The sequence below is a fragment of the Falco peregrinus genome, chromosome 14 (genome assembly GCF_023634155.1).
Source record: "Falco peregrinus isolate bFalPer1 chromosome 14, bFalPer1.pri, whole genome shotgun sequence".
Classification (NCBI taxonomy): domain Eukaryota; kingdom Metazoa; phylum Chordata; class Aves; order Falconiformes; family Falconidae; genus Falco; species Falco peregrinus.
In genome coordinates this window covers 17410685-17424203 of record NC_073734.1, presented here as the reverse complement: position 1 = coordinate 17424203, position 13519 = coordinate 17410685, and the positions used below count along the sequence as shown (strand labels likewise).

At 39.5% G+C, this 13519-nt stretch overlaps 1 protein-coding gene and 1 long non-coding RNA gene across 2 annotated transcripts in view; one reads left to right on the top strand and one right to left on the bottom strand.

The window, feature by feature from the left end:
• Positions 1 to 4010, bottom strand: part of LONP2 (lon peptidase 2, peroxisomal) — a 43235-nt gene extending 39225 nt beyond the window's left edge. Inside the window, exons 1-5 of the mRNA XM_005233841.4 lie at positions 3723 to 4010; positions 2634 to 2868; positions 1721 to 1852; positions 1017 to 1139; positions 179 to 339 (exon numbers count right to left, since the gene is read on the bottom strand). Coding sequence (XP_005233898.1) covers positions 179 to 339; positions 1017 to 1139; positions 1721 to 1852; positions 2634 to 2868; positions 3723 to 3955 — 884 coding nt within the window. The 5' untranslated portion in view covers positions 3956 to 4010. The remainder of the gene's footprint in view (positions 1 to 178; positions 340 to 1016; positions 1140 to 1720; positions 1853 to 2633; positions 2869 to 3722) is intronic.
• Positions 3979 to 13519, top strand: part of LOC129785650 (uncharacterized) — a 30230-nt gene continuing 20689 nt past the window's right edge. Inside the window, exons 1-2 of the long non-coding RNA XR_008749812.1 lie at positions 3979 to 4218; positions 7126 to 7186. This is a non-coding gene — a long non-coding RNA (uncharacterized LOC129785650). The remainder of the gene's footprint in view (positions 4219 to 7125; positions 7187 to 13519) is intronic.

Below are 13519 nucleotides of genomic sequence, written 5' to 3'. Positions count from 1 at the left end.
TTCCAAAAAGATGAAATAATTAAATTTATAAGCAAAAAACAAGCATTCTACTAAATTTTTAAAAATAATCTTCAAACACAGCCAACCGAAACATTATTACCAAATAAGAAAAGGTGAATGTAAAATTTGTTTTAAAAAATAAAATAAGAGAAGAAACTACCAATTGAAAGTCTCCTACCTCTTTATTTCCTTAAGACAAACTTTAAGAGCTTGTTCTGACATACTGGATGTTCTAATCTTTTTCTCCAGCATGACAACATCATCGTGATCTTCTTCCTCTTCATCTTCTGTAGTGCTTGGCATGTGATTGATTCTTCTATTAGGACGAATAGCTACAATCTATGAAATGTAAAACAGAGCCAGAGAGCAGTTTGGCTTTGAATGGAAACCATGACAAAAACATGCAAGGTGCCTTAATATCATGACAGCCCATCACACTAAGCAGAATAAGCCTAATCTTTACAAAACGGGTAAGTCTTCTCTCTTAGCTTTTTTCATTTTACATTTTTCACGTTTACTAAACAGCATAAGTATAGTTAGATGCAGCAAGTCTAAGCTGCCCTAGCTTAGCAAGCTACATTTTAACAACACACGTTCTTTATCTGTATTTCAGAAGCTATCATTCACCTCCAATGCCATTAGTAAAAGATACACCTTTCACTGCACAGGACAAATCTCCGTGTGTGCATACGGTGCAAGTAAATTGGGCATCAAGTGAGTCTTTAAAGGAACTTCAGCATTTATTCAATGTCTGAAAGTGCTCAGATTAAAAAGAAATAATAATAATAATAAAAAATAAAGCCTAGCAGTTTAAAAAGAATATTTTCTTTTTTAAGTATCTACATCCAAAGTTGCCAGCTGTGTGTTCTTTGCAGCTCCAGACAGAACATGAAACATTATGACTACAAATTAAAACTTTGTACAGATTAAAATCATGCATGTTCATTAGCCTGTCTAAAAGTGCATCTTTATACTTATTTAGGATGTTTAAGTATCCCACATTTAAAGGTCGATACCCTTTTATCATCATCCTGTTTGGGCTTTCTTGTTTTCTGAAGCAGCTTCAGGCCTTCAATCTGTCTAACAAGCAATGGTATAGTCATCTTGAATCGTTCTTCCAGCCTAACAGCATCTAAAATCTAAAAGCAAGTTGTTTTAATTAGTCAACAAGTTCACACTGACGGATCATCAGTTTGGGGGAGGGGAACACAGAGGTTACTGTTACTGTCTTTTGACCAGAGTCATAGAATAGATGGCTTAGGAAAAAAGGTAACAAGAAAAGCAATGAGAACAGAGCACACAAAATGTAGCCTCAAGGGTCTGGATGCCAAAACTACAAAGCACTCCAAAATAGAAGAAAAAAAAAAAAAAGTCTTTTATCCTGTCTGGTTTTAAAGTGTCTTAACATTTCAGTTGCATTTTCTGTGGTAAACATCTGTCAGCATTATATTTTTCAATTACTGTGCCTCAGGAAAAAGGTAGCCCTCTAAAAAGTTACAACATGATGTCCCTGGCTAACCCACAAAAGACACTTTAAACAGCAGCATAAAAACTTTGCAAGTATTTGTGCTCAGTTATAACACAAATAACTTTTAGCACAACACTGTAACTGTAAAGTCTCAAATGTAAGTAATTTCAAAACTATCTAAAAGTGGGTAACTAAAAAAAAAAAAAATAGCAAAAACCTAACTCCCCTTAAAAAAGTTTAAGACCATAATACCTGAAGCTTCTCTTGGTTCGATGTACGGATGATAGAAGTCAGTATATCTGGCAAAGCTTCTCTAGGCAGATTGTCCAGAAGACGTCTCAGCTTTGCAACTGCAGGAACAGACATATCCAGCATCTCAACCAGCTGTAAGGAACACAAAATGAACAATAATCATGGTCACTATGTTTCTTTTTAAATTATTTAAGTGACTATCTGACCTAAAAAGGATGGCATCTTTCAGTATGAAATGTGTCTAGGTACCTTGCCAAAAAGCTACTGAAATAAACAAATAAATAAAAATCACAGAAGAGGCACTAACTCAGCATCGGGTAATCAAGACTTTAGGCTATCTACCTGTTTGAGAAGTTAAAAAATATCGTTTGTAGCACTTTTTTCAATGCTTACATCTCTTCTCCCCTTCCCATTAAAAACTTTCACAGTTAACACTGCATTGACTCTTTTTCTACATATCTTTTAAACTCAAATTCTTATAGCTAGGTACATCAGTTTATAGTCAAGGCTCAGAGGTGTGTGTCGTTCCCTCCCCCCCTTGAATAATTATAAAAAAACCCTCACAAAAAAACCAATCCATTGTGTGTATATATATATATATAAAAATCTTGGAAAAGAGAATCGGAAGTACTCCTTTTATGAGCGTATATTCTGTGTATCAATACATATGAAATAATACCAGTTTACCACAGCACTAACATATGCAACGAGCTGTACAGACACCCTGGAACCGGACATTGAAACTTCAAGCTATAATAAAAATGCTTATTTTGTAGCAGAAAGACTGGAACTCAACTAGTCCCTGAAAAATGTAAGAGCTACAGAAAGAAAAAGGCATATAGGAAACAAACCAACGCCCCAAACATGTGCATAAATACATCAATATATGATACATCAGATTAAAACAATTTACCTGGACTGCATACTTGTAGAATTGTTCTGACAACTCTCCCAGTTCCTCTTCGGATTTATGCTGATCAGTAAACTGTTCAAGCCGATCTAACTGTTCAACTTCAGCAACAGGATACGGCTTCTCTTTCAGCAACTGCAGGATCTGGAATCGGCAGAGGCCCGTAACCAGCAACGTATAATGTGGCTTGGGCCAGTTGCTACCAACCACCTGAACTGCCAAGGCAGCGGTGCCAATCCTAAAAACAGATCACATCTTTGTATTATTTGTCACCTTCCACAGAACATTTTGTGTGCCCCTTATCAAAGAAGCAACTGAGCTATAGGTTGCAAGAACCTTCTGTGTCACGGTTTCTTATCATGGAAGGCAACCAAATTACACAATTTCCTTCATAACACGGATTACACAACCAAACCTTAAAACCTGAAAATGAACAAGCTAACAGAAAAACTAAGGTAATATGCTACAGTCACCTGATTTAGAAACATATATGGCTTTTTCATGAATAATGTTAAGGACCTTGCTGTGGACAGGAACGCTGACATTTCTGCTTGAACTACACTCAGTGGAAAACTGAGTGTTTGCAATTTACAGTTCTCCAGCCTTATTCTTAGCCGATGTTTTAGATCACTGTACCTATTCACGCAGATTTCCAACAGAAGTTATATGCTTGCAAGACCTCACTAAGTCTACTGATGCAATAGTTTCGAGAGTAAGGGTTACAGCACGTTAGTTTTAGTCACGCGTCACCTCTCAGAACTACAACTGGTTTTTATTTTATGCGAAGCAGGTCGCTTCTGTGCTACTTACTAAGTGAAAAGCGCTATCGTTTAAAAGCTGTAACGCTGCTGGCCTGAGCTCTGTGACCCTATTTCAAACCCTCCACCTCAGCCTCCTTCCTCAAACTTTCCTTCCCGCAGCCCCGGGCCCGGGCCCCGCCGACGGACGCTCGCCCAGCGCGGCGAGCCAGGGCCCCGGCAGGGCGAAGCCGCTGCCCCGGGGCGGCTGCGCGGAAAGGCCTCGCCCCGCGGCCGGGCCCCCGGCGCCCCCACAGCCGGGCACGCTGGCCGGGGGAGCCCTGCGCGGCCGCACCTGTGCAGGGAGGGCAGGTCGTCGCAGTCGGAGGTGGGGTCGCTGGTGTTGGGGATGACGCCGATGATGGTGCTCCGCAGCGAGGTGCCCTTCAGCAGCCGGCTGCGCACCAGCTGCATGTTGCGCGGCGAGTCTACGCTCGTCCGCATGGTCGAGCCGGGCAGCAGCACGCCCTCGTGGGTGAGCAGCAGCGGGAGGCGGCTGGGGATCTGGATGGCGCTGCCCGCCGCCATGGCCGCCCGCTCCGCTCCGCTCCCCCGCGCACCGCCCACACACCGGCGCACCGGGCGGCCTGGGCGCGCGGCTCCGCCCCGCTACGGGCGCCCGGCAGGGACAGCCCGCGCCGCGCTCCCGCCTCCAGCCCGGCGGGCGCGGGGGGCGCCAGGGGCTGCGGGCCCGGCCTTCGCCGGGAGGGACAGGCGCACGGCCACCCGCGCCGTGCGGGGGGGAACCCGAGCGTGCCGGTCCCACGGGGCGCTAGCGGCACTCCGTACAGGTAACCAACCGCTCGCACGCTGCTTCTCCCGCGATTTGCGGGTCTTTCCCCTCTGTTACCAGCCGGGGGCGCTGCTCCCCCGCGGCCTTGCCCGCCTCAGCCAGCAGGTGGCGGGCTGGCGCGCGCAGCCCGGGCCGCCTGCCCCGCGCGAGCCGGGACGGGAGCGCTGCACGGCCGCCGCGGGGGAGGGGCGCGCAGCACCGGCCCGGTGCTAAACGGGGGTGGCTGCCGCAGCGCTCCGGGCAGCCCGGCACCCAGCGGGGGAATGCGGGACACAACGTCTCCTCTGCAGGGCGGGGACCCAAGGTCTGAGCCTTCCCCCAGCGCTGGGGGCTGTAAGAGCAAAGCCCCCGCCGGTGCGCCCTGTCCCCCGCCCGCCCGTGCGGGGCCTGCAGCTCGCAAATGCTGCGGGAGTTTCACTGCAGCACAGGCATTTTCAGCAGACCTGGAGGTGTCAGCCAAGGTCACTGCTCGCTACCATCTGTAACGTTCCTTGGCCCAGTCCTGCAAAAGCCTGCCCAGCTGAAAGGGCTCTGAGCACTCAGGCCCCATGGAGAGGTCGGTTAAACAAGCAGATCTCAAGAAACTTTCCTTTTTATTATTATTATTTTTCCCACTAGTGAAAAGAGGTACAATTTCAAAATTGCACAATGTAAGGAACGACATTAGCCAATCCCCTGTTAATCACTGACTTGAATGATTTGTTTCGAGCAAAGGTAATCCTGCACAGAGGGGAAATCTCAGTAGCAGCAAACTGACAATAAGAAATGCAGAGGTATAGCTACAGTAAAAAACTTGCTTAATCATGCACTTTAATAATACCTTAATTTGTTGGCGTACTGGAAAATGCAAGGTATGTTTAAATGCAAGAAGTTATTACAGCTGCAAAAATTTCTAAAGCAGCCACCTCAGGTACCTTAGAAAGACACTGGAATTTAATATGCTATTCAACATGACATTTATAAAACATCAATACAAAAGGGCACATAACACAAGAATACGGAAAGTGTTTTGTGAACTTCCAGATGTTAAATATAATTGCTCTGTAAACATATGTTCAACACTCACAAATAGTTAAACATCTCTAACTGTACTACTTTGGAATGTGAACACAAACCAAACCTAAAGGTTAAACACTTGCTCATCACATCTATTGATGAATTTTCTCTTAAGTTTTTTCATGAAAACAATCTACCAATCGCATCATGTTTCGTTCTCCAGACTACAGTTTTCTTCCCCTCCCTCAGAGATTACTAGTCCCTGTGGTGATTAAAAACCAGTTTCTTAATTCATCCTGGAGCTGTATCAAAAAATCTCAATGATCACTTTAAAATTCCTTCCAGTTTCTACTGAACAACTCTTAATACCCAGGCCTGTATTTTACTGCATGTACTAATGTGCGATACCACAGGGCTATATTCAAACTTGAACACAGTGGTATCAAAATTGAGCCTCTTTTCTCCAGGACCAGCATTCTTTGAGTTTTAATGGGCAGGTATAGATGCCTATGCCCTCCTACCAAGTATTCCTGGATTCCTCTCCGAGTTCTTATCTAGGTGGACACCAAACAGCCAAGCAATAAACAGCACAAGAGAGGGGAGCTCAACTGCAGCACCAAGCAGGCTAAATCAGTAGCTGGCTGATGTCAAATACTATTGACAAGGGCTCAGTTCTCCCTACTTTTTCCCAGAAAGAGAGTAATAGGGTCGGTCTCTGCTGTCTGGCTGCTGCTTCTGCCCATATTCATATCAGCTCAATGCCTTTGAAATCTTCAAAACTGTTAAATGTTGTAGAAAATCTTCAAAATTTATTAAAATGTGAGGATTGGGAAGATTTGACAGATAATATATGCTACTTAGTTTTCCTTTAAAAATTGGATAACTTCTTTCTTATTAATCTACTTTATATTTCTGGAAAATTCCATTCTAAAGTACTAAAAACTTTTAAATTAAATATATCATATACTTGCTGTACATGTATCTTTTTTCATTTGAAGTATATACCTATTATTTCGCACCTACTGTTATTGTTTGGAAATAATACTACCATTATTTTAAAGCAGAAGTAATTTAATACAAAGACAGAAAATACAATTATAGCAAATACTGTTCTTACAGATGCACAGTTAAACCATTTTGCATTTTGATTGGTTTAACTAAGACTGTGCATATTTGATGTGCTACAGATTGTAGAGTTGCTAAATCCTTAACTAGCTCTCACTAATCCAGATTTGATAGGTTTATTTTTCACTACTAGATGTTAATTCTTGCTACTAAATTCTTTTAGTCTTTCTATTCCAGATCATAGTTTTAAGACCTTGAATTTCCCCCAATACAAATGCTTTGACTCTGGCTACCTAAAAAATGAAGGCTTGATTTACATGGTATTAGCCTTTCCTGGAGGCACATGATCTGAGGGCAGACTGAAGTGATCCTGTCTTTTTTAAACTTAGTAAAAGAGGTTCACGTCATTTTTGCAACTGCCAATCTACATATATTGAAGATACGTTTCTTAACTGGGGGGTTGTGGTAGGAGCTTCAAACCTGTATGAAGTTCTAGAGGTCAATCCCAGCACTCATTTGAACTTGTTTGCAAAAATGAGTTCTAAAACGGTACTTCACAGTGCCTACAGAGTGGGACATTTTGAATATTAAAAATGCTGTTCTGAACCAAGAACATTATCTTATGTTTCCATGCATAAACTCCTAGCCTATTAAAGTTTCATCTGCCTCGCTAAACTCAATTCTCTTCTTCTAAGACGTGCATGCACTTCTCTTCTGCTTCTTGCTGGCACTCCCTAGAGTTCTCAAGCCCTCACTTTACCTTCTGCAGTATTTTATAAGACAAGACACTCAATCTGTCATCAAACTTTCCCTTTCTCATACTGGCTCTATTTTATACTTACAGATTGTTTGATGCAATGGTGTTCTTTAGGAACTATGTCCTTCTAGTCTCATCTGCTATGTCTGTAAGCAAAAGAGAAAAAGAGGTTTGTCCATTTTCCTTTCAAATTCTCTCTCTTATCAAACACATTATCTGGCTTCAAACACAACAAAGCACTTTATGCTTAAAGATGCTGTGAAAAGATGCTTTGAATTGACTCAAGGTGTATTTCTATACATAGTAAATATGAGACATCCAATAAAAAACGTGTGACACTGGTGTAATATAAAGGGACTTACTGTCAGGATTTTGCAATACATGTGATAATGAAACATATATTTTGCAGTCTTCTGAGGTGAGAGATTATACAAAAGCATGGTCAATCCCCTGTGCGCACGATAGACTACGATAAATTGTCTGTTCATTAGAATATTTTCCTCAATAATATTTCTTCTTCCCTAACTGCTGAATGCACTCTGCTGCTTCCTACAGTCTTGGCATGCATCACGGACACCCCAAAAATCTTTAAAATACCATAACTAGGAAGAAAGTTTATGTAAACCTATTCAAAGGATGTCATAATATAGCTGAACTGCTTTTAAAGTTCATTTATTTTAATGTCTACTGTTTGCACTCACTGTAAGGTTGTAGTGGAAATTTTAAAATCTGATTTTTTTAATGTATGCTTTGTATTACATATCCTCAATCATTCTTTCTTCACACAAAAGAATCTCTGGTTTTTTCACATCCAGCTTGATTAAAAAGCTACCAGTTGGTTATCTAAGTGCAGCACATGGAACACATGCCAAGAATTGCTGGCAGCACACTACCGACCTTTCAGAAATTTATGTGTGTAGAATTCTTTCATGGCAATTGTAAAATGCATTTTGGGAGTAAGTGCTAACAGACCTCACAAAAGCAACCGAACTTAAAGATTTGACCTTTTATTCAAAAGTGTGAGTGAGCTCCAAGAAGAGGGGAAGGGGCGGGGGGCGGGGTGAACGACACACGGTATACAGAAAAAGAAAGAAGTTAAAACTTACTGTTCCAATTTGAAACTTGAGCAAGGATAGCATGGGCCAGGAAAGAGTTCTTGCCTGTCTTGCCTAGCCAGACAGGATTTTCACACCAGATGCATGCCACAAAAATAAGGATTCAGAGGAACTTCTGAAGGACACAAAATATCCAGGGGAAATCAAAGAAATGCCATCAGCAGAGCTGTGCTGATTAATGCTCAGATGAGGATACAGCTGCAAGGAATTGAAAGAGAATCTCACTCAAACATAGTTTTGCTGCACACAATGTCACGTTACCCGGAATATGATTTTTCTTTTACTCTCTTTAATCTACGTACTGCCAAATCAGCCTTTTCATGGGAACTGCTAGTAAGAGCTAAAATTATGTTTCCTTAGTATAACGTAACTGAATGAAAGAGCTGAAAGGGCTAGGTTTGAGGCTCATATACCTTTAGTATGGTTTTGTAAGCTTTGCCTTTTTGTTAATTTCATGTAGGGGAAAAAGTTGGGCTTGTAACTAAAAGGAGTAAATTTCCTCCTGATATCAAGGACATAGCCACCAAAGAAGAGAAACGTGCAGAAAATAACGGAGTTACTGTCACAGCTCATTGAAGTAAATACTCTCCTGAATCAAACTCAATCATATCTGTAGTTTATATTTTAACAAAGCAACGGTTTGAAGGAGCTACAGAATCACATTTTTATGTTTTTCTTACCAGAGGGAACATTTTATTTTTTCCATAGTTCAAAAGAAATTTGCTGACTGCAACCTAAAAATGGTATGCTAATGTTCTGGTGTAGTTCTGGCTTTGATCTTGAGGAAAGTCCACATAGTCTGTGGGACAAAATCCTCAGGCCTGTTTCCAAAATTATTATGTAGACAAAATTGCAGTTAAAGTTTGAGATGGATGTGAGTTTTGCCTTTGCTTCTTAGCAACTACTTAATACTCTACTACAGAAGACGACCTGAACGTCTCCATGGCTCCCAGAACAGATGCTAAAATGCTCTCAGGCTAGGTTTGCTACCTTCTAAGATAGAAGTAATCAATCTCATGCTGTTGATACAGGATGCTACTAACAAAGTTGACTTCCTGTATTTTTACATGGGTTGTCTCTGGAGGACTTCAGCATAGGTTGAGGAACTGTATCTCCCCAAACTGATGTGTCCTACCACAAAAGAGGATGATTGGCTGTGTCATGTAGCTAATTTGTATTTTCAGCATAAAAAAAATCAAGTTCGCTCTGGCTTTTGCCTCCAGTAATGGGGATAGTGCTTCTTTAACAGGATGGAAGGAAACACTGTTGGAAGTTTCTTGCAAGTTGAAAGTGGCAGTTAACTAGACTGCTGGAGAGCAAAAGGACAGTGTAATACACAGTAAAAAAGCAGAAGAAATGACAAGTGGCAGGAGGTAAGGGAAATGATCATCAGGAGAAATAAGCAGAAAGAGTAAATATTAAGCCAAGGATGAAAACACAATATTAGAGGAAAAGGAAAAGATAATAAACAGTAGTGCCTTTTGTTGCACCTCCTACAGACTGTCAAATTCTGCTGCTATTTTCTGAGCACCTGCTTATTCCACTGTCTCAGACTGGTGGTATTCAGCAATTTTGAAGCCTGAATATTATATTTTTACATGTCTATAATGAGAATAGAAGTGTTCTCTTTTAACCGATTTAACATTAATCTAAAAACTTATTAATTGATTTTTAATTAAAAAAAGAGACATGTGCAACTTCTAATTTTGACAATACCAAGAAGTAAAAAGACTGTGATTAAAGCTAGATGTTAGAATAAAAAGAAACCATTAATGCTCCATTCCTCTAGTCTCATTTAATGATAAATCCTAGAGATCCTGTAAACCCTGGAATCATGTTCCTTTTTAAGGAACATAAGAAAAAAAGAGATTACAGCTCTCCTAACTCTAACATTATTATTATCTAATAGTTATAATCATAAACCACCATTCTAACAGTCTGGAATCATCTATGCGCTAGGGGACCTTTAATTTTTCATAGGAAGCAGGAAAGTTAACACACCACCTCTGCACTGCTGGGGGACAACCTGGTTCGGCTCTTCACGGTAGCAGCACAGAGTAAGAGAGCTTTGACATTACATGTCCTGCTAGCCTGTCCTTGTTTTACTAATGCTTCCAAGATCACAATCTAATTGCATTTTCAAATTCAAGTCACATAACAAAAACATTTTTGATAGCTATTTTTTGTACATAGTCTATTTTATTAACTCAATTCTGTGCGGTATTACAGGGGTTGCATCAATACTAAAGCAAGTTTACCTTGGTTCACTGTGATAAACTACTAGTATAATACTTTCCCAATTTGCAGTCTTATTTCAGTTTAAGATCTCCTTCAACTTTAGTTATTTTACTCCTTAAGCCACTCTTGCAGTATTCTTGTTCAAATATTACTCCACTCACATTTATTGCCTACATTTTCTTTTACCCTAATCATTTGGTTGCAGAGGTACTTCTAACACCTAAAACTTCCAAGGAAGAAGTTTAACAGTCCTTATTTAAGACTTATTCAGTCTTTCCTTGTATTTTGCCTTGAAAATTTACTTCCCTTTTCTCTTTGGCTCACATTATATTTTTGCTCTTTCTCCCTCTGTATTTGCTTCTCTTCATTTTGCAACATAATGTACTTTCTACCATATCTGTTCAGGCAAGAACTCTCAATAGACTGGTCTGGATTTAGTCACTCTTCCCTGTTTTAAACAGTTTGATAGCATATTAACTGCACACTGAAGGTCAATCAACTCAAGAATGTTTCCCTACCTGATCCTTTTCAAATCTGCAGGATAATGATTCCCTGCATGAAGCATGACCTACTCTGCTTTCAGTTATTCAGCCAAATTGTATCTACATTATTCCATCTTCCAGAGGCAAAACCCTAAAAAATAAAGTTGAACAGAAGTTACCTATCTCTGAGTTAGTCATTCATTGTTATTGTACCTCCACACTGCCATTTGGTAGAATCTGTGCCACAAAACCATGCAGCTCTTCATTACTGGTTTTGATCATGATACAAACTGACTGGAGTAATTAATCAAAATGTTATCCATAATTTCATGTTTAAAGATATTTTTAAGGTGCCAAATATTACAAATATTGTTCCAGCTGCATTGATTTAAAAGCCACTAAGTAATCATAACTGTGTACTCCCTGAGGATGTTTCAGGAAATTATATACTAGAACCAATTTCCTCTCTAATATGGTTGTCTAAATTCAGGTCAGGTAGCCACTGACCTCACTGTCTGAAATTCTGAAATCTCCATAGCAGAAACTTATCACATGTACATGGCAACAACACTGCTACTTCATGTTGATTTCACTAACATACATAAATCAAGTTTAAACCCCCTTGTTTTTCATAGAAATGATTGTATTCAATAAGTGCAACAGCATCTAAATTTTTACATTTTTATCCAGTTGGTTCTCTGGTAGAATATTATGATAGAGAATATACAAAACATGGCAGATAAAGGTACACTTATTTTTACCTATTGCCTCTTCGTAAAACTTCTGTGCATACAAACTTCTTTTCCATATCTATTATAAATATTAAAAATGCCTATCAACATTCAAAAATTACTGGGAGTCTTACAAAAAACTGCTGTGAATAAGGACACGTAGAAAAGAGAGTACCATTAAACGTTATAATGTATACATTAAATAGCTGAGAGTTTTCTGTGATTTAAAAACATGAGATTAACCAAGTCACTGTGACATGCAAGTATTAATGACAGAAATATTTTTGTCCTTATCCATTAATTAAATCTAGGGAATACTAAATTGCTATGCATTTGCACATTCTGGAGCAGTCCATGTAGCTGTGAGAGGTAGCCCAGTGAGAACAGTCTCACCGAGCGCTTTGCTCAGTCTGCAGCTGTATGCAAACTAACTGGCTACTGATAGCCAAGAGTCCGTTGCAAAGCAAGACATAAAACAACAGACTTCTGCTTATCTTTCTTCTAATTTAGACACTAATTAAGATCTCTTTTTACTGCCTGTTGTTTTTTTCACAAAACATTGACGATTTATGTTTGAATTTTTAAAAAGTAGTTTCCACATAGATACAAATGGAACACCTGACTGCTTTAGTCCAGATAGAGGCAGTATTCTCCTTTAGTCTCATCTGTTTCAACATATTTCTAAACAATACCTATACTAGATTAATAAAGGTTGAGCCTATATAATGTAGTTTAATATAGTTTTAGTATCAATCAAAATGTGCAACGGTAGGTGGCGCAGGTATTATTTGCAGTATGAGTATTTCACCATATTTCTGATTTAATGCCATAGTAGTTTTAAAACCATTTGCAGTACAACTGGTGAAAAGCAAATATCTTGACATAATTTAAAGGGATAATTATTTTTAATTCTTAATTACTACATTAAAAAAGAAGAGGAGAAACAGCAAGCTAGCTTTTCAGGAAATATTAGGGTACAGGAAATTAACTGACAAAATATAGTGGCAGCTGATAAATTACAAAAGCACAATTTAAAAATTAACAGAAACTTACATGTTCCAATTCTTTTCAGCCTCATTTTTTGTTAGATCAGCTATTTCAAAGAGGTAGCTGTGCTAGGCTGATTATTATTATTTCAGCCTCCACAACTTCAAGTGGAATAACATTTTTATAGGGGAATGAAAATACCAGCAGAAATAAAAGCAAATAAAACCCAAGTCCTATGAACACTAACACAGAAAAAAACCCCAGATTTTCCCTATTTCTTTTAAGATATTCTTTATTTGGGATATTGAGGACTCAGGGTAGGATAGTCAAATATCTTTTGATATTTGTAATTCTGAGACCTGGTTCACGAAAAAAGAGCTCACATTTATTTATTGCATATTCAGTACTCGGCCTGTTGTTTCAAGTGCTTTGTTCAAATTTGCCTGTGATACCTAGTCTGTTCCACAAAAAAATAAATGCTTTCAAACATGCTGAATTTCTAGGTTTCAAGTACACTTTATCACTTTAAACTTGGAAGAAAAAGAAGAGAGGCAGAATTTCATATCAGGCACTATGCTTCTAATGCTTCCAGAAACTGTGCAAGCTCTTTACACTTTTCTTCCAAATGCTGTTTTAGAGAAAATAATCTAAGACAGGTTTTTTGAATATTTGAAAATTGGTTAAATATGTGAAAATTATAAGCAGTTCAAATTAAGCATCATAAACAGAAGAAAAAGTAAACATTATAGGCATTAATAACCTGACTTTTTCCATGCTATCATCATTACATGTTCTGGTCAATTTTCCACTAAAAATGCCAACTCCTGTGACATGCGGGGTATGAAACATATCATCACAGAATAGTTGAGGTTGGAGGGCATTCCTGGAGACCGTCTAGTTCAAACCTCCAGACTAAAGCAGGGTCAGC